We start from the raw sequence: 22046 nt of genomic DNA on the forward strand, positions 1-22046 counted from the left end.
CCTTTTCTGCTGGACGGGATAAGTGAGGAAGAGTCCACCCCCCCCCCCCCCCTCCATGTTGTAAAGGATGGGGTTAAAAATAATCGTAAAAAAGGGTGACCTTGGAGCTGACATTGTGGGGTTTCAGCCATGCGCTGACCTGATGAGAACGGAAGGCCGGCGTGCTAATAAATCAGGCTGCTTTTAAAATGAGTTTACCCTAATGCTCATTCATCACCAGCCGTAACACCATTTGCAGCCCAGGATCCGCCGCTGCGCCCAAACAGCCTAGTAAATAACAACAGAGCCTAACATCCTCGCATCACTGCAGCCTCGAACATCAGCATACATTTATTAAAGACGCCTCCGCCTTACACACACACACACACGCAAAACTCCCCCCGAACCAACGCACACACTCTCAAAAAGCCCTGCAGCGCGACTTAACAACACACAACAGAGCACTGTAAATACACACCAAATTTATTGTAATTGTCCCATGTCGGCATAAATTCTGACTGAGGTATCCTTATCTGAGGAAGCGCGCCGAGGAGGAGAATACTAAAGAGAAATGCTTCACCTCCTCTGGGACTTGTACATGAACACAGAACTGGTGTTTACAAAAAGAAAACCCAAAACAAAAAAAAACACACAACAGAACAGGAAAAGGAAAACAACAGCGCCTTTATCAGGCTCTGATGAAATGATGAATGGGGCAGGAGAAATGAGCCTAACCTTGCATGATTTCTCTCCCCTTAGTCCTATCATTTATATCTTTTCTCCTTCTCCACTAGGATGAAAAAGTCATTATCCGAGTCAAAAAAATTGAAAGAAACCTCATTAGAAGGCAACATTTGTTGAGGGAGGACCGTAATAAACAATAATGGATGACGATCGTTATTACTCTTGACACTGATGAGCTCCTATGCAAGTTTGTTTATTAATTAAAATAACCCCCTTTTTTTCTTCCTTAACACCCACCCGGCCTCCCTGACAACACCCCCCCCCCTCCCATGGTTCCAGTGCACAACCCATTGAGCTGCGGAGGCGCTCGTACATCAAACTTCATGGTGCAAAGGAGAGACGGGCCCTGATAACGCGCACCGCTAAAGCTGATTTTCCATGATGAATCTCGGAGCATATAAATTGGCTAATATCTGAAAACATTTACAGATACTAGAGGAATTGACTACTTGTGGGACATGATGGATGAGCCTCTCAGACCCTGGCGGACAGCTCTGCAAATCTCGCTGGCTGCCTAAAGCCCTCATTTGATTTTCCAATTTACTTCTTTTAAATCTATCCTCCCTCTTGCTCTCTGGTGGGTGGGTTGGTGGGTAGGAAGGGGGTGGTAATGGTGGTGTTGGAGGAACAGAGCACTTTCCTTCCTCCACCTCCTCCACCTTTCTGTGCGGTGGCAGTTGGAGATGCAGGTTGTAATGCGTGTGTGAGCATTGCTGGAGGAGCTGGGTCCCAGCAGGGTTAGTGGGGCAGAACTGATCTGCCTGTGCCTGATTGTGGCTGATAGCGGAGAGCAGGTTGGGCCTGGGTCAGAGCTTCTCCTCGCACTGAGCCTGACTTCAGCTCCTCCGCTCTATTCCAGTAATTAGTATACTTGTCAAGGCAAGTGCCAAGCGCCTGCTTACCTCACCCATACCTCCCCCCACCCACATCACCATCACCACCAAGCCGTCTCCATGCGTCGGCCTCTCTGTTCCACCCTGCTCCTGTTGCTAATTAAGAGGCTGCGGATCTCATTATTCAAAACCTAAAACGGTCTGAATCGCATGCTCTACCTACAATTACAGCCAACATGGCCGTATAATGAGAGGTACTGGAAGCGGAATTTCTATTTTTCACTCCATCAGAAGGTGTTTATGTAAACTTAATACACAAATATACTGTCCAAATGTTTGTGGATGCATTCAGCTACTTTAAGTTGCACCCATTGCTGACACAGCTTGTCTATTCTCCATAGAGAAGTATTGCCAATAGGACACTCTGGAGCACATAAACATTCTATTTCCTATTTCATGAGAACCATGCCTAATGACCGGTGTGGGCTAGAGGGGTACAAAGCCCTCCAGCATTGAGCTGTGGAACTGCATTCTCTGGAATACTGAAATTCTGGTATTCCCAATATTTTGGGGATGAGTTGGGGATAAGGTAGGGTGCTGATCACCCAACATCCTGACCTCACTAATTCTCTCATCACTGAATGCAATCAAATCTTCACAGTAATGCAGCAAAATCTAGTATAAAGCCTTCCAAAAAAAAAAAGGGTAAACCCTTTTTAATACCCTTGATTTCAGAAGACACAATGAGGAAACAAGTGTCCCAATACTTTTGTTCATATAGTGTACAAATACAGCACTAAAGTCCACTCATTCACATTGACCCCCCTAGCCCCCTTTCCACCCACAGTGCTGTGCTATAAAGCTCAGGTGACCAAACACGATATGACAATAAATCTTAAACTAGTCCAATCACATTGTTAGAGAGGCTGTAGAAGAGATCTAATCTCATGTAAGGCCTTGGGAAAATGGAAAAGGTCAAACAGCTCACAAAATTGCCTCCTCAAAAAAAGTGTATCTAAATCTAGCAGCACTTCAAATCATGTCAGCAAGGCACACACAGAGAGAGGTGGAGGGAGCCTGAGAAAGAGCAGAGTAAGAGTGTACGAGAGGCAGAGTCGGTTAGGAGGTAGATTTTCAGATATGCTCAAATACTGGACCTCAGTAAGCAAGTAAGCAGTGATGTGGTCAAGAGCCTGAAGTAAAAACGGGAAAAAGCACTGATCGATTTTGAGAATGTCCATGTCCTTAGTTTCTCTTGTATTATTATTATTAGCACCCTGAGGTCCACTTATAATGTCTGTGAGGGAGTCAAAGAGCAACTGTAAGTTCTGAGGATGTACAGATATAAGAATTGTATGCTGATCTAGATGTAGCCAATTCTCTTAACATACATATCCGGCAATGGTGATGAATACATATAAAAGAAACTGGGAGTAAATTTACATTACAGAGTTTTAAAAATGCAGCTGAATGAATATAGAGCAGTTAAATGAACACAGTAGCCCATTGTGGCCAAATGGTCCTTATCTACAACAAAAACATCCTTGAATATTAATTTGAAATATCGGTCAAACACAATGGTAATAAGCCACAGAGGGCCTCCATTTAGGAATTTAAACTGTTCCATCATGTGCAAATGTGACTTTGATGAAAGTGAAAAATGCCCAGATGCAGTTGTAAAACGTTTTTAGGGTTTTAACTCAGAATAAACCATGCTGATTTTTATTATGTTTCATGAATAATTTGATGAAGCACTGTAACAAGAACATTGCTATTATTTTCCCCATGCGTTTTACTGGACAGCCTGTCATGTGGTGTGCAGCCAGCAGGCTGAAGAGATAGTAAGCTTTTAGCTTTTATATTAGCTTTTAGCCTAGCACAGATACCTACTCCATCCCCAGGCTTTTGCTTTATTGTATGCTGCTTTTAATCTCGCCTTCTGTGGACACAGGCACAGGAAAAGCTGTGGTCAGGAGGTCTGGTTCGTGTAGCAGCCAGTTTTCTAATATCTAGCAGAGTCTGGTGACAAACTACTACTGAACAACTGTGGCAAAGACTGCCTCAAAAAACTAAATACATGTATCAAACATGCATCACCCAAAGTGACCTTTGCATTTTCACCAATTTGCCAGATTTAGCTCTCAAAAGGGTTTAGCTAATGGGCTGGGTGTAAAGATATTGGGGCATAAATAAAGTTAGCCAAGACTGTTATGTAACAGTATTGGAATCCACTCATTTAACAGCCCTGTTTTGGTTCTGCTGGATTTTCTTTGCAGTGAAAAAACAACAGTGTTTGAGGTTCATGGTATGTTACTTTCACATACTGAATTGTCATTATTCAACGATGGCAAGATAAATACAAGATAAAGGTTTTAGGTCACCTTTAAAGCCAATTCTAACATCACAGTGCATCCCTATTAATTATATGCGACATTAAAAAGCGAGGAGAAGCTTTCCATTCTACCAGCCTTTTAAATGACCAAGTAAGACAAACACACACACTGGCAATGCAGTTTTCATATGTTGTGCTAGCTTTCTAAGAACAAGCAGGCATTTGTCCCGCTCTCCTTCCTCTAGTAGTCACTCTCTTTCCCCTGGCACTCTTGGCAGAAGGAAAGCATTATGGATGTTGATATCATATTCAATACATGATGAAACTTCTCTGAATGTATCGATTTATTTACATGCACAGCCAACCAATCCCGGCCCCTGCCTGTTTATGTGCTGCTTTAGCGGTCTGGGGAAATCACACACACACACACACACACACACACACACACACACACACACACACACACACACACACACACACACACACACAGAGTCAGGAAGAGATGAGAAACAATTTAAAACTCTTTATTGATTCTGACCAAGTGACTGTGTATATATTCCACGGTCCCAGAGGTACAATTTCTATGTCTCTTAAATGCAAAAAGGGAAAGAAAGGGAATAAAAATGATGGCACTGGGTAACTGCAAGTCGCTCACTGACTTGGAGGCAAGGTCCCTTATACAGAAATCTATTGATCCATGCAGTTTGCCAGACACACACACAAACACAGACACACACACACACAGACACACACAGACACACACAGACACACACAGACACACACACAAGGTCTGGGCATGCGGGGGTAGGGAATGATGGATGTGCCTGCCAATAGCACTGAACAAACCTGTTAGCTAATTGCCACCAAAGACAATTATCCTTGCATTGCTTCATAATGGAAACACATTACAAAACTCTAATATACACACAGGGAGATTCAAAGATTTGACCGTAGAGCCCATGTGCACCGAATTTCATTGCCAAAGGCCAGGCAGGTCAGCGGTGGAAAGGGGGAGGACAAGCTTCTGATGTCAAAATAGAAGTCACCCCAACCAGACTGCCAGCAACAGAGCAGAAATTCTTTGCTGCCAGCGAGCATCTATATGATCAACACTTGACACACAGACGCAAAACTGCAATCTGAACTGTTCAAATATTATTCCCATAAGAAAACAAGAGCTTAAAAAGACAACGAGGGGGTAAAGACATAAGTCAATTAAAAGAAGAGGAGAACAGCTGTTTCTTTTGGGGTAATCTAAGGGAGATGCATACACCATCTTGGGTTATACCACAGGAGGTTTAGCTGAGGGGGAAAAAGAAAAAGAAGAATAAGAAAAAAAAAAAAAACATCACCACCTCTGGAACATTGCCCTGTTCGCCACGCTAGCAGGACTACTATTTTGACAAACGGTGGATAATGGCAGGTCCAAAGCAATCACAGGCTTGACTTTGACAAATGGCTGTGCTATGGCCGAGTTGAAAATAACACACATCCACTTTAATCTCTTTCTTGATTAAATCAAAGGCGCACAGTTTTGACATCATGTGATTGTCTCATAAAGCACCTACTGTGGGTTTTGGGCAGAGATGTGCCTGTGCATGGATGCGATTGTGCACATGTACAGTGTCTGATGGAAGTGTGGGGGTGAAAGAGACAGAGTCAGAGAGAGAGACAGAGACAGAGTCAGAGAGAGAGACAGAGAGAGAGACAGAGAGAGAGACAGAGAGAGAGACAGAGAGAGACAGAACCAAAGAAAATGCATTCAAATGAAGACTCAAAAGAAAGAAATGGGATGTCAACCCCCACTGACATCAAGGTGCAAAAAAAAAAAAAAGGAAAAAAAGAAAACCCCTGAAAAATAAGAAAGAGAGGCAATAAGAGTGCAGATGAGAGGCAAGCCAAAAGACACCCGTGCCCGTTCTCTTTTATCTTGCATGATTAAAAAAAAAACAAAAAAAACACAACTTTAAACCTAGACCAAAAAACTAAACAGAATCTGTTCATCTTTTCCTGTAGAAATGTAATATGATTTTCTTTAATGTAGTTAACTAGATTGTCTTTCATTTGTGAATTGAAACACTAATTCCTGTTCTACGGTCACTAAAATCACTTAAAATCACTTAAAATCATTTATTTAACAAAAAGCAACATATAAAAGTAGTGCAAAGGGTTGTAACAGTACGGTTTGTATTTGTACCTTGAAACGACTGAAAATAAACAAGTATTTCAGCGGAATTCAGTTTTTGTTTGTGTGCAAAAACACACTGAACAGTCAAACATTTATACATTACTGCTTAATTAACACACTAAAGGCTGTATTAACTACCTCGGGGGTAGATACAGCACTAGATGGAACAAACTGGTACTTGCACAACTACCTGTTCAAATGAAACAAAAGGAAACCTGGCATGGTCTTTTTCTTGTACTCATACCAAATTGTGAGGTCCAAACCACTGTGCGAACCAAATCATGACTTTTGTCCATAATCAAAACGTTGAACAGAATCACACAGTACATAATGTGAGATAGCCAAAAATAAGACAACTGAAGTGTTATTTTGCAAATCCAAAGAATATAGGACAATATGTTATTGAAAAAAGTTTTCTATATTTATTATTTTTCTAATGAAACATATTTACAGCATGTTGGTCCATATGAAGCACTGTACATTCATAGCACCTTCGCCACAACCTAAAAGCAGAAGCTGTGCCAACATAAAACATGGGATTATCCAGTACAATGTAAATACAATTGTACTTATATTACTGTCATAGAAGCATAAACATTTTATTAAATATTAGTATTTCAATGCATTTACTTCATAAGTGGCCTTGTAGAATTAGCCTAATGCTAATTTCCACTAGCACCAAGCTAACAGGGATGCATAGGAAAGCTTTGCCATTTTTAGCCTATAAGATCTATGAATAAACGTAAATACCAGTTGAGGAGCCGACTAGTCAGTATGTTCAGTATCTACCAAGCTAGTTAATAAACAAGCCTGAGTTCTTATGCAGACAGGCTTTACAATGGTTTGATGTTGATGTCACATACAAATACTTTGTGACTGCAAATTATTAATTATCATCATCATCATCATCATCATTAAATGTTATATGAATAATGTTAGGACGTACATCTGTGTTTCAGATCAAATTGTATAATGATTTAGTGTTACAATCTGTTGCTTTTTATTTAAACAAATCCAGCCAGTTCAGCTAAGAAATCATAATCAGTGCTAAAATCTCACCCCCAAATATTTTTATACAACAGTATGTGAGGAAAAAGAAAAAAAAAAAAAACTTTTTTTTCCCCCTTTGTTCACTGTCCCCTCAATTCGATTTCCCACAGAGGAAGGGAAGATGGAAAGGTAGGAGAGGGAAAAATGGGGGTTATAAATAACACTGATGAAATGAAGGAGCATTGATCTAAACAGCAGTTAAGTGGTGGGTGGTCTGCAGAGCACTTAATTGTCAGTCATGTGCCGCAGGTACTACTGGCAGGCCCTGTGTGCGAGTCTCATTAGGAACGTGGGGGTGCAAAATAAGCATCTCTACTCACACACTGAGCCCTGCTGCTCCTCCAGGAAGCGCTCCACCAGCATACGAGCTAGGAGAGATGGTGACAGGTCCACCTGAGGAACAGGATAAACACAGAATTTTGTGATTATTCTAATAGACCACGTATCTTTCACATCTTTCAGCCTTATTTTTAGTAGATCTATTATTAAAGCAATGTTTATTATTTAATCCTTAGAACATGTTACTGCTCACATTTTGCTACACCATACAAATGCAACCACATAATTACAGTGGCATGCAAAAGCTTGTGCACCCCTGGTCAAAAACTGTATTACTGTATAAAGTGTTACTGTGAATAGCTAACAGATATGAAGAAGTTAAAGATGAAACATTTCTGTATCTTTTAAAGCACAATTGCTTATTAATGTCCATCTTTTACTCACTCAAAAAAAAATACTGGAGGTAGTTTATTATGGATTTTGAGGCATGTTTGGATCATTATCCTCCTTTGATCTTTAGCTTGTGTGAGGTTTGTTTCCAGAATCTGCCGGTATTTAATTGAGTACATTCTTCCCTTTACCATTGAAATGCTCCTCATAGTACTGGCTGCAGCACAAGCCCAAATCATGATCGATGCACTCCTTCGCTTAACAGTTGGAAAGGTGTGCATGCTTTTTTTCCCCTTTCCGAAATTACGTTGCATGTGGTCAAAAGGTTGTATGTTAACTGAATCAGCCTGCAGGACTATTTTATTAATTTTTCAGCTCGATTGGCCGATACAAAATCGAGGGCAGGCCTTGATGCCACAGTAACCCCCTCATGTTTCTCATGCTTTTATTACACCTAAAGATTACTAATCTGTAACTACATGCAAGGAATGCGAACTGGTCGAGTAGCTCCTGAGTTATAACAGTTGGGGAACAAAGTTATTCCTGTACTGCACTGTGAAGCTCCGAGAGTCGTATCGGCTGAGCGGTGTACTCTCAGTAAGGGTTATCTTGTTAGTAGTGTTAAAAGTCTTTACTCTGCTTCCTCCACAAGGCACATTCATTTTACCAAATACACCTTTGTGGGTTTGAGTCCGATGCGGTTAACAAAAAAAAAAAAAATGTAAAAAGCAAGACTGAGGACATTCCACACTCGGATTTCAACACTGGCTTCAGTGGGTTTCTGGAGCCATGAGTGAGGACCCATCTAACAGTTAAACAAGGAACTGCAGCATCCTGTGACCTTGCACAATGCTGCTGTAACTCTCAAAAAAATGGATCATATGATCTGACCAGCTCTAAGAATCAGCTATATTATTGGCCAATCGCATATCTGGGCTGATAGCCGGATCCGGATAGCCGATTGATCCTTCCATTTCTCATACTGTATTAAAAAAATCTCAAGACATGTTACAACATTATTAAATAACGTCCTGCATTTTATTGACTAAAATAACGTACATTTATTGGGTTGCAATGCCTCCACAAGATGGGTTGCGGTGTTTATAGCAGAGAATAAAATGACTTTAATAATCTGCTTTAAGGCTTGTGTTGTGTATTATTATTATTATTATTATGTATTAAAGAATTCTCTATTTAAGACCATTACATCATTGTCTATAGCTGGCCAAGAAGCCAAGGTGCGAAGACTAAACACTATGGATTCCAACTTCAATAAAACACAGCCACTTTAATGACACACACTCTTCCAGAACACAGAGCACAAGACTAACAAATGAGACGCTGCAGACAATAGGAAGGATGGAGCTGATGGCAGGGCCTAGGAAGACTCTCTAACTAAAAGTAGGAAAGGAAGGACCAGTAGCAGAGAAGCTCTTTGAAGGTAAAAACACCTTGAAACGTGCAAGCGTAAGTTGGAAGATCAAGACAGAGCCTGACATGTAGCACGGCACCTATGGCTCATTTTAAGTCTGTCTGTGAGCAGAGGCTGACACCAATGGCAACTCATCCATGTTTTCTCCACCCTGCCTCGATCTCTCCTTTTCCTACTCTCTCGCATCCTGTATCCCGAGCTGGGGCGGCAGATAATTAATGGCTTTCAATAACTTGTTCCTAAGAGTGCTTGGAGAATACAATGTAGCAGCAAAAATAATTAGTGCATAAAATCAGCTGGAGTAAACATATACACACACACAAAAGAAACAAGGGCGCGGTATGAATTTGGCCAGAATAAGATGCGCTCAGGGAGGGAGGAAAAGAAAGATAACATCGCAGGATAATCCCCCTGCCTCTTTAGTTCATTAAACATCTTTGGTGTATTTCAGCCATTTTTCTCCTCTCTGTTTTGAAACTGGGAAATATCTCCGCCGGAAAGCATTCCTTGGTCTTGTTAGCATAATTGGGGCTCCAAAAAGTGAATTCCTGCTCTGCTTATAGCCCGATTGTAGTGTTTTATCTCCTCTGTGATCCTTCCTAGAGCCGCTTGAAGCAGTCCACACACAACACAAAGAGATTTACTAGCGGTACTGTTTGTTAACATCTCCATAATTCTGCATAGAGAATGTAGCCTCGACAAAGACCAAACATGTCTATAATTATTACAGCAGTAAGGAGACAATATTCATCTTCATTAGGGGTTTGCCTTCTCTGAGCGCACACTCCAGTCTTTTTTAGCCTGCAGGTCTCTTGCCTTCTCTTCCCCCATTATCTTTCTTCCCCTATTTTTTTTCCCTCTCTCTCACACACACGTGCACGCACTCACACACACGTGCGCAAACATTTAAATATCGCAGGATAAGGAGTGCATAGCCGCTGCAGTAACCCACATCAGGACTGACACTTGAAAAATGGCAACATTACCAAAGGTGGGGCGGCCTGAATAAGGACTCCCTGATTAGTTCAGGTACTTGCATTCTCCTAATTTTCATATTAATCACAAGCCCATCTCCCTCTAATGCTGGACCCCAGCACTCGCCTGCAAAGTGTGAGTAACATTTACAGACCCCTGAACCATGCTTCAAATTCATCATCCCCAAATGAACCCATGCCCCATTGAGAGGCTGGGGGGGTGGCATTGTAATGACCAGGATTAAAACAGTACCCAAAGCTACAGACATATAGAATATTTTCCTATTCCTGTATTTTTAAGTCTGAGATAAATGTAGCAGTCACTCATCAACGATTTGAAGACATTAGGACACTCCATGAAAACCTTTGCCTTTAACATTCTTAAACATGTGGACATTTGATCTTCAGATCTTCAGTTATATGAGAGATGACAATAATATTGAGAGATGAAGGTAATATAACTAAAGACATAAAACCGAAGGAGCATCTTACTGTAATACTTATAAAATGTATTAATTAATAGAAATGCAATTTGTGAGTAAAATTGACCACCCCCACTATTTAAAATGTGTAAAATCAGAATCAGATGCAGCACATCAGCTGCAGATGATCAGAACATGGTTAAAGAGGGTTTTTGGAGGAAACTGTCTTTTTTAAACATCAGACATTTAGTTTGGTTTGCTCAATTGTTGAAGTGAGTGGTGAAAATCACCATTGTGAAATCTGAATGGCTCTGTGAGGCTTTCAGAAAAAGGCTGCAATTGCAGGAGTCTGGAAAAGAGTTTAAAAAGATTTCAAAATCAGCCGTTCCACTGTTCACCAAGTAATTTACTAGTGGGTTCAAACCCATGAGCAGCTCTCAAAATGATCATCACAGAGTGACCTATAAACATTTTACACACACACACACACACACACACACACACACACACACACACACACACACACACACACAAACACAAACACAAACACAAACACAAAATAGCAAACAGCAAGACTCCCCTTATCTAACCAGAATGGTGCCTTTGACTGGTCATCAGCTATAAGGGAGTAATCCAGCTTTTCTTCCATATAAGGAGAACTGAGAAGGAAGGAGCTGCTAGCTCCTCCTTAGTCTCATAGACTATGAATTTCAGAATAAAAGTCCTGAGCCCAGACAGCACTGTGCCGAGGTCCAGCACAGTTATTAATTTCTGTTTAATGGTCACCAAAATTGGGTTCATTTATACCTGTGTTAATTTGTTATACTGTAGTTTGTTTTACAAAGTTAATAGTATGTATGTAATAGTAAACTATGATTACATCAATCCTGAAACCTTACGTCTCTCCCTAAGTTTATTCATTCAACAATGGTATCGGATTGGTATTGGGTATCGGCCGATATGCAAATTCTGATGTATCTGTATCTGCATTGGAACAGAAAAAGATAGGTACATCCCTAATAACAACAACTTACATTACGTAAAGGTTCTTCAGACTCAAAGGGTTCTCACACGTCTCTATTACAAGTATTTTTTTTCTCCTTTTGGAACCAAAAGTGGTTCTTCTCTTGTATTGCTTAAAGAATCATTCAAATCTCCCTTTATGTGTTTTATTAGCGTAGTATTGGAAGCTGTTTGCTTTTTTGTTTAAACAGCTAATAGTCACTTATCTAAGCCTGTGTCAAAAAAGAAAAATACATCAATTAAACAGGATGAATAATGATGGTCAGACACTAAAGTTACTGATGCATGAGAACTACTCTAGTTTTAGACTGCCACTAGATGGATGACTAATCATTTATCAGTGCTTGGCCTAAGAACGAGATAGCGTGTTCATCATGCATTTTAGTAGGGCATATGCCACCCTTTTACTGAGAAAATCACAGATCAATCATTCCGACTACATCATTAAATACCCTAACGTGGGCACACAGCAACTTCTTGATTGAATTTGTTAATCAGCCTTTTAATCTTCATGATTCATACTCTGAGGTCAAGTACTCTTGTCCAAGTAGAGGCTCTTTATGAAAGGAATGTGCACTGTGTATTTTGAGTTCATGCTTAAATATCTATTCAGGAGGAGCAGGTCATTTGAGGCGAGGCATGATCATTAAAGAAAGGATATTAACTCGGTTCATCTTGATTGTCACTGTTATTATCAGAGTAAACATCAAATTCAAGGTTTTATGGGATGCATTTTAAGAGGCTGTGGCAATGGAGAGGGTGGGAGAAGAGCAGCGTTTAATGGGAGGCACCAGAGACACTGCAGGGCCCTTTCACTAGCCATTAAACCTTGAGAGTAACCCAATGTTAATTGTTAATTTGCTGACTGGCTGCAATGCACAGGAGACACTGGCTAGTCAGGGAGAGGGCTCATTCATTCTTATTAATGTGAAATGTGGGAACTTGCCCGTGTGTAACACTTTAATGCTCACAGCATCAAGCCATTTTCAATACAAACACACGTGCGCCCGCACACACACACAGAGAACATCCACCGGCCCACTTTAACCCACTAATTACCATTAAGACTATTTGAGCTGCTTTTCAGTGCTGAAATACGACCAGGAACGCATGAAGTATCATTGTGAATCATTTCAGTGTCACTTTCAGTGATGGGCAACCAAGAATTAATGAAGGTTTTTAGCTGGAGAGCTGATCTGATATGTAAACAACAGGCATAAAATCCAGATATTAACAGCTGACCTTCATGTGTCAATCATGTATTTTTTTTACCAGCAGATGCAGCGGCATTTATGAATGTCAATTATGATAATGACGCAAAAAGTATTTTTACATCTGTCCAAGGAGGATACGGCCTAATTGCATTAAATAATTGGTTAATAGATAGGACCATTTGCCCAATTTTCATAAGTACTAACAGGCAGGGGAAAAATCTAAAACAGCAATTTGGTCTTTGAAATGATGGAGCATTCAGGGATAATTGTGTTTGTGCCAAAATTTGCCGCAGACCTGCCTGAGCACTTCAAAAGAAAAATAAATAGCTAGCTATAACACTGAGGGGAAGAAAACACACAAAGGGAAGAAAAAGAGAAAGAAAATGAGAGAGAGAGAGAGAGAGAGAGAGAGAGAGAGAGAGAGAGAGAGAGAGAGACTCTTGAGAGGGTTTAAGTCATTACCTCGTTGGCCAACTCCAGCAGGACAGGGTCTGAAGGACGTTTCTTGGCTTCACTACGGTACCTTCATTACAACAAAGAATAACGAACATGAAGAGAGTCAACAAACAAGGGGGAAGAGGACAACAAGAACAGGCCAGCCAAGACATGTTGATGTCCCGGTTGGCTTTGGCCTCTACGGCATTTAGAACGCTTGGCGCGGTTTGAACGGCAGAGATCTGAAACCTCAGACTGTCCTCAAACCAGATAAGCATGATCATTAACAAAAAAAGGGTGACTCTGCCTCCTCCCCATCAGAAACCACAAAGCCTTCAAAGATCCCTCGCAGATAACCTATGTGGTTTGTTGTTAGGTAAGTGGATTACGAATGCATCATCCGGCTTCCATTCTGCAAAACAACAAACCTAATAAGCAACATGAGGCTAATTGTGATATACAAAAATGCTTCCTTGCCTTCAGCCAGTTTCCTTTTTGTTTTCTCCTGATTTGATTTTTGAAAGAAATTACAGATAATAGGCCACCATACACCCAATCATGGCAAATATCCAAGTGTAGATTTTTTTTAGTGGGGCTGTACGCTTTTGTAGGCTTAGCAGGTGCGAGAGGGGATCTGGAAGGCCTGGTGATTTGTTTAGAAGAGATTATATCTGTCAGCAGGGCCCACCCACTCACACACTCGTCTAGTGATTAGTACGCAGAGTGGACGGATTCTTACCTCTGGTAGTAGTCTTCAACAACATCCTGGTGTTTCACAAGACTTCTTTTCATCCTTTTCTGAAAAAAGATGCATAAGACAATGGTTGCATTTTACATTACTTCATACCATATGTAAGTAATTCACACTAAACAAAAAACAAAACAAATTTTATATATATATATATATATATATATATATATATATATATATATATATATATATATATATATATATATATATATATATATATATCCCATACTGTGCATTTAAAAGATTACAGAGGAAAATATAGCTTTCTTTCATTGGCCAGGAATTATAAGCATAATCATTTGGCTCTGGGTGCATCTTTAAGTATAAGTAGGCAAGATCAGTTATTGACTCTCATCAAACTGTGTAGCGGTTCAACGTGAATCATGGAAAACGTATTCATTCAGGACCCAAACCTTCAATTAATTTTCAGCTGCAGGGAAACTACGATCCATTTCAGCTTTTCCATTTAGATTTTTTTTATATAATATATATGATTCAATTGCCATCTTAACCAGGGGGAAAGAAGGAGCATTGCTTAAAAACAACTTATTTAAAAACTACAAAAAAGCAATTCCACCGAGACACGCCACTTGAGTGACACCTGTCAGGGGGATGATGAATGACTCCATTTTGTGCCTCTGCAGCCTTCTGCCACTCCCGGCAACGGCCATTTATCATCATCGGCTGTCAGCCGGGGAAAGCAGCAGTGACAGTGCGAGTCAGCAAACATTTAGCACACGGAGTCACACTACACGGGGAAATTATTATTGTCAGAATAATAATGGTTTAGCATAATTTATTACAGGTCCACCAAATAAGCAGGGGCTAGATGTTATTAGACAGATGGATGGGAAGGCTTGGCAGGATTCCACCGAGACTCAGGCAGGGCCCTCATCGTGCAAGTGGGGGGGCAGTGAAGAGGAGGGGGGCATCCTCCAAACCAATCAGAAAGCTGGCAGTTCAATTACAAAGAAATAAGGGGACATTCATCATTCAATTAGGCACCTGTCAGGCCTCACAAAGGAAGAAAACTTCTAACCTGGTACTCCAGGGAGAAGATGCTCAGAAGAGTGGACTGCGAGTGACTGGAACAAATAAAAGAAGGACAAAGTTAATTACCAGAGTGCATTGCACAGAGACAAAGAAAGAGAGGCGCTTCAAAGCTGAGGCCGGCTGCCCTGTAATCTAAAAGAACATGAAAACAAGTGTGGCAAAGTTGTTCCAGATGAACACCTCGGACAAAAGGTTCCTGCTGAGATGCTGCGTGGGGGGGTGGAGTTGGGGGCTAGGGTTTCAGAGAATCGGGTTGGTGTGAAATGAGAGAAAATATAACACTCCCACTCATCATATCATTGCCCACTAAACTGCATGACGGCCTTGCTTCCTATAGTGAGCAAAAATCCACAGGACCTTCAGGACAGCACATTCAAGGACCACATCGAAGGCTGATTGAAACAATAAAATGAATACAACAAGATCTCAATAGCACAGAAAAATAGTACACTTCTAGGCAACATTCCAGTATCAGGAAAGTAGAAGCTGTATGTAGAGAGGTTTTCAGAGTAGGAGAAAGTTGCCACATTGTCAGTGCTGGCATATGGGACAGTCTGGAACATTCCCACTGCAACTAGCAGGCTTTGAAAATGGAAACTTTCACAGCAGGAAGCTGGGACTCCCAGGAGTCAGACAATTCCATGGGTTGCCATAAGCTACATTCATCTCCAGCTCCATTCAATGTCAAACACCTGGCAAGGGCAAGACTGTTGCTCCACTGCTGCTGTCTGCGTTACCTTCCAAACCCCTCCACCCCCCCCCTCACCATTTTTCCAAAAACAAAACAACAAAACACCACCCACACACACAAGCATTCTAAGTTGAGGTTTCTCCACAAAATTTAGAACCAGAACACATGTGCACAGACTCTGTACCTATTGTCTCGTGTGGTTTCGTTCCCATATAGTACCCCAGTGTCCAAGACTGTTAAATTTAATGGACTTCTCTTTAAAAGTCACCTGAGAACAGAAAGTAAATAAAGGCTTCCTAAACGCATTGAAATACTGAGTCTACATTGGTTCATCCCATCAATCAGAACGTGCACCAATGAACACATCAGAGAAGGTGAAATGAAAGGTGCTTTATTGTTGAGATATTTATATTTTCCTCATTATAGTAATAATGAGAATAACAAAAACAGAGGTGAAAGTATACTGAAAAGAGGGTGAAAGGAAAACACAGGATGTAGCCCAGGACAGTGTCCCTGGTGTGTGTTTCAGCCATGTGGCTGACCATCAACAACTCAAGCTGAACAAAGTTTCAGAGGGGAAAAAATAACATCTTTGTGAGCATACCGCTAAGAAAAGAAGGCTGCCAGGGCATTAATTTACAATGATATGCACAGGCCAAAGGGTCAGTGCAATTAAGTGGGCCATTAAGCGGTCAACTGTCAACATGTGAACACTTATGGGGAGGGAAAAAAAAAAAAAAAAAAAAAAATCCTCTACACTTCAGCCTTGCACCTGAACATTTCAACAACATTACTGCACAATTCTCAGGCCTTGACCATTCCCTCTCCTGAATCAGACATCTGTTAGGTTTTAAACGGATTACTCCCTATAATGATCATGATTACTCCCTAATTGCTAAATCTTTACCCTGTTAAGTTTAAAGGGAGGTAAACTGCCCTAAATATCTGTGAAAACATACCTGTTTCAAACAACAGGAGAACGCGTTGGAATTCTGCACCTTGTTTTGTGCTCCAGCTTACTAAAAAAAAAAAATCCAGAGCCACAGTAGCGGAGATAACCCTTCAGATCACTCTATTGTGTCCGTGAAGGCTATGCAGGCACGGCATATAATGTTCCCTTTTCCACTGAACAGACATTAGGATGAGATGTTGCAGCCTTCACCTTAATGTATATTCAGCCTGGGTCCCCTAGTGTACTCTTCCACTCATTTTGCGCTAAAATACAGAGCAGCACAACAGGCTTTACAATGGAGACCTAGTCTGAAACACCACTATACTGTATATTACATCAACGCAGTGTTTATTCCCAACTCTGCTTTGCTAAACCAGTATTCAGCCTCCAACTATTTGTTGGGGGGGTACCCACAAATTGAAGAGAGGCACCCCCAAAGCCCATCTCCACAAAGCCAATTCAGATGAATTCCTGAGCTGTTTTGGGGCCTTCAAGCAAAACAGGATCACCTGTGTGCAAATTCCGGCATGAAGGCTCAATCCCACAATTAATTACCATGTTTGTTTCCTACGTCATTTAAATCAAATGCAGACAGCACTTCTTCTTAACCATGCATGTTTACAAACCCCCTCAAAGAAGTTAGTACATTTTCTAATTCATTTATACAATCTCTTCATAACTGTTATATAAAATAGAGTTATGTCCAAAAAGACTTTGATCGTTTCAAATATTTAGCTAAAAATAAATAAATCGAGCAGAAATGCTGAAGCTTGTTTATTTACATTGTGCTGATTATGCAGTCTGGCATAGTTTATCTTTGAGAGTTTGTCCATCTAAACCACTTTGTGCTGCTAAAATTGAGATTGAAAGAGTTGGGAGATGAAGATGAAGGCAGATTTACTCATAAATCACTGCATCAATGAGCATTTTATGAAAATTATAGAAATTGTGTTGGATCCCAGAGGGATCATTATACAATGAATTAAGTACTTCGTACTGTGGTTCAGCACACCTGTCCTAAGTCAATAGATGTTAAACTGTGAATAAATAAGTTCTTTAGTAGGTACAGGATTTAGCACACAAAACACTGATGGCACAAAAATATAGGCCTAAGGAAAATTGAGGTTTCCCAAGCCAGCAGAAACAGTCAAACATGGGTTTAGTGCAAATAAAAAATAGCTAGACTGTTAACGGTGTTCAAGTAGTATTGTGAAACAGCGTAGAGTATATACACACACAAAGTCCAAAGGTTTGTGGACATCTTTTCTAATGAATGCATTCAGCTAGGTTGCACCCAATGCACACATCTCATCTAGTCCTTGTGAAAAACACTGCCAATGCAATAGAACTATCTGGAGCAGATAAACATGAACCTACTGGCACCATGTACCATGAACCTAATGCCAGGCTTGGCGTGATTGGTATTAAACCCTCCAGCACTGAGCTGTGATGCAGTGGAATGGTGTTCTCTCGAAGGATGGTGATGCTCCATCCAATACTTCAGAGAAGAGTTAGGGATAAGGTGGGGTGATGACCATCCAACATCTTGACCTACCTTAACACGCTTGTTGCTGAATGCAATTATATTTCCCCACAGCAATGCTCCACAATCTACTAAAAGGCCTTCCCTGAACAGTAGAGACAGTTACTCCAACAAAAGCAGGATAAACTCTTATAATAACCTTGCTTATGGAGGAAACAATGAATAGGCAGATGTCCCAATACTTTTTGTTTTGCATATAATGCAACATAGTCTATGAATAAATCAATATGCAAATGTGAAACTGCATTGATTAAACCATATATTTTTTCTTTTTATAAATATATATAATATATAATTTATAAAATATAATATACATGTCATAATACTTTACATCGCATTAACTCAAGAGGCTGTTAGGCTAAAGACCTTGGAAAATCATACAAATGCTCAATAGGTCACATCTACTGTGACATACTTCCTCTTTCCTCACTGAATCAGCTCCCTCACAGATGAATGTACACAATCTTAATTGATTAGCAGTTCTCATGTCTGATAATCTGTCGCAGGACTGAGTAAAACTACTACCTTTTAACAAACACATTATAAATTGCTCATAACCTCATATTAATGGTAACATTAATTTCGCATCAATGGGGTCAACAGTGTGCGCGGCTGGGTGTAAGAATGGCTGTTGAAGGAATGTCCTTGACCACTGTGCTACAGTACAAGGAAATACATAAAATGAGTCAAAATAGACTTAGGTGATTTAGAAGCAGCTGGAGTGCTATTCATTCAAACCGGACCAATTTGTGTGCTCTCTGATGAGCTGCTGGTAAATGGACAAAGTCATGAAAAGAATGAGATCAGTGAACAGCACAAGTCAGAGATTAATTTACCATATGACCACATCAACAATAAAATTGGCCATTCATTTCAATTAGACCTGCAATTGTAGACAAAAAAAAAAAGAAAAGGAAAAAAAATGACTGCAATTTGAACAGTGTGCTTACAACATGTAGGTAAAATCAGGAAAATACGTCACAGGAATAAGAATAAAGAGCACTATTAGAAGGTCATAGAACAGTATTAAGCCTGTTGCCTCTAGCCTATAATTTCAAACAGGGGAAAAAAAAAAAACAGAAGGTCCGCAATCAGAATAGGGCCTTGGAAATCATTCAGAACGTAATTACCCTTCTCTACTACCTACGACATTCCATTAATATGCATGGGGCTGAAAATAGTATCGAAGCCAATTTGATTAAAATATCCCACTCAAACTGTTCCATGATGTCTACTTATCTCTTGCGTCAACTGAACAAGTTAAACTGCAGTGTTCTGCTCATATTCATAAACAGAGGCGTGTACAAACTGCAGATTTATTTGACAAATATTAAAAAGTATCAATTCATAATATATTCTGTTCTGTGTAATTCAACCAAAACTAGGACCCTTATTTGCATTCTTTATTCTATTTTGTTAAATATTCAATACCCCCCCCCTCATTTCAAAGCCCATCTTTTTTACAAATGATTAATAATAAAAAATGGCAGCAATTAACCTAATGAATGCCACCTGGCTAATGATATCCGTTTCATATGTTTCAATGATAATTAGCATTTGCCACATCTCTGAGCATAGTGCCGAACTTAACTGAAGCATAGCAAATATTGTTCCTAATGACTTTAAGACACGCTTCAGGAAGGAGGGTGGGGTGGGGTGGGAGGAATCCTGTTCCGCGATTGGCTAGGCTTGGCAAGGTCAGAATGAGTTAACTTGATGCTGACATTTATGAGACTTTAAGAAACCTTGCTTGCTCCTGATAACATTTTCAGTCAAAAGCCATCGTGAATAGTGAATGAAGTAAGTGCAGGCCGCATATGATCTGCTTTGAAAAGCACAGACGGAGAGAGTGGGTGGACTGCTTCTACTTAAGTGTTTTTTAGCTTCCCCCCCCCCTCTCTCTAGCTCTCTCTCTCGTACTTAAATCAATATTTTGCACCAGAGGAAAATACTTTGCTGGATTTGTTTTTGCTTCATGCTCCGCATATGTAAATGCCCCTAATTATACATGCTGATAAGAGCAGGCGAACATCTGCTTCAGCCCAAACAGCATCAACATGAAGAGAAAACACACAACTGTGATAGATGTGACACACCAAAACGAAAATATAAACATGTATCATGGGCTGTGTAGTTACATTTAATATGCTTCAAAAGAAAAAGTTTATAAAATCAATGAGTGTTTGGTTTTTTTTTTCTCTTCCCCACAATACCACACATTCTCAGACTCTATCGCTGTGTACTCATTGTGTCTTGTCTTGGTTGTATAATACAGATCTATTGTGCAGAACAACGTGCAGATCTTTTTCCCAAAGGCCAATATGGGCATTTTGTGGCCAAATGGTTACTGATTTTAGGAGGTTCAAAAGTCTGATAACTGATGGGAGCAGTTTTATGTTCACGCTTCTTAAAACTATGGTTGGAATAAATGAAATATTGTACCACTGGGGGTGAAGTTATCTTCTGTAACTCTTCTTTCTAAAGGTTAGGTTTGGATACATTTAAAAAGTTTCTGTAATGTTGGTGTACGGTGTTCAGATTTGTTGCATTCCTGTCATTACAGTTAAACAGGGGAACTCTCATATTAGATAAGGTATAGCTGTTGGCATAGCTGTTTAAGGGTTTAACCCATTACTGGTTAATGCTAAAGAACACTAAACAACTGATTGTTACATTACAAATAGTCTAATTCGTCCTGCGTAATTAGATCAAGTGTAGCACGTACTGAATAAAGAGCACTGTACTAACTATGGGAGAGTATGTGTGTGCATGTCAAAATATCACAATGAATATTGAGTATTGTCAAAATGTCTTTACATATTGTGTTATACATTTTTTACCATATTGCCCAGCACTAGTGGAAAAAAACTTGACAGACATCAATACATCAGACAGTTTTATCAGTCTATCGATACATCAGTTGGGATATATTGCACATACATAGACAATGTAATATTTTGATAACTTAAGAAAAACAATTACATTGCAAAAACATTTATTTTTATGTAATATTTATTTATTTGTTTTATTTATTATTATTTCTTTTACATTTGTTTTCCGACATCTGATGAATTAGAACACAAAAACTGAACCAATAATTTCACATCAGAAGTACTATATATATATATATATATATATATATATATATATATATATATATATATATATATATATATACATACATACATACACATACTATTATTATAATTTTAATTCAACATTTTACACATTGTACGGAATCTGATTAACCAGAACTAAGTACGCTCTCTCTAGTGAAACATTTAGTTGGTCAAAGAAATGCTGATGACATCTGCAAAATACCCTTAAAAATGGAACATTTCTGTTCAAGTAATTTAATCACTATAATAAATAATATAGAATGAACAGGCATCCCACTGCACTTGTGGCATACAGCAAATGGAAAATGTTGAATCTTTAATTAAAGCATGATGGCTTACATTGATTTACTGAACATCATAAAAGAACAAATGAGTAATTGGATTTAGAAATAGATCAAAATAATTCTTCAGAATAAATCCCAGATTCAGATGCAGACGTTAGAGATTGCAGGCTAAGGAACGTCTCATTCTTTTGGTGGAAAAAATAGTCTGCTACAACTTTAGCTACTTATTTGTATTTTTATAAAACCAAAACACAAAATTAATGAGAATTATAGTCTAAAAAGTAGAAGTGAACAGCCTTGCAAAGATGAAAGCAATTACACTTTCCAAATGTTTTACATATTCATCTGAAAACCTCAG

At 39.6% G+C, this 22046-nt stretch overlaps 1 protein-coding gene across 1 annotated transcript in view; it reads right to left on the reverse strand.

The window, feature by feature from the left end:
• cdin1 (CDAN1 interacting nuclease 1) overlaps positions 1-22046 on the reverse strand; it is a 69660-nt gene that overhangs the window by 35976 nt on the left and 11638 nt on the right. The window contains exons 3-6 of the mRNA XM_072690309.1: positions 15086-15131; positions 14035-14093; positions 13323-13383; positions 7447-7519 (exon numbers count right to left, since the gene is read on the reverse strand). Of these exons, the coding sequence (XP_072546410.1) occupies positions 7447-7519; positions 13323-13383; positions 14035-14093; positions 15086-15131 (239 nt within the window). The remainder of the gene's footprint in view (positions 1-7446; positions 7520-13322; positions 13384-14034; positions 14094-15085; positions 15132-22046) is intronic.

The sequence above is a fragment of the Salminus brasiliensis genome, chromosome 10, assembly GCF_030463535.1.
Source record: "Salminus brasiliensis chromosome 10, fSalBra1.hap2, whole genome shotgun sequence".
In the NCBI taxonomy this organism is placed as follows: Eukaryota; Metazoa; Chordata; class Actinopteri; order Characiformes; family Bryconidae; genus Salminus; species Salminus brasiliensis.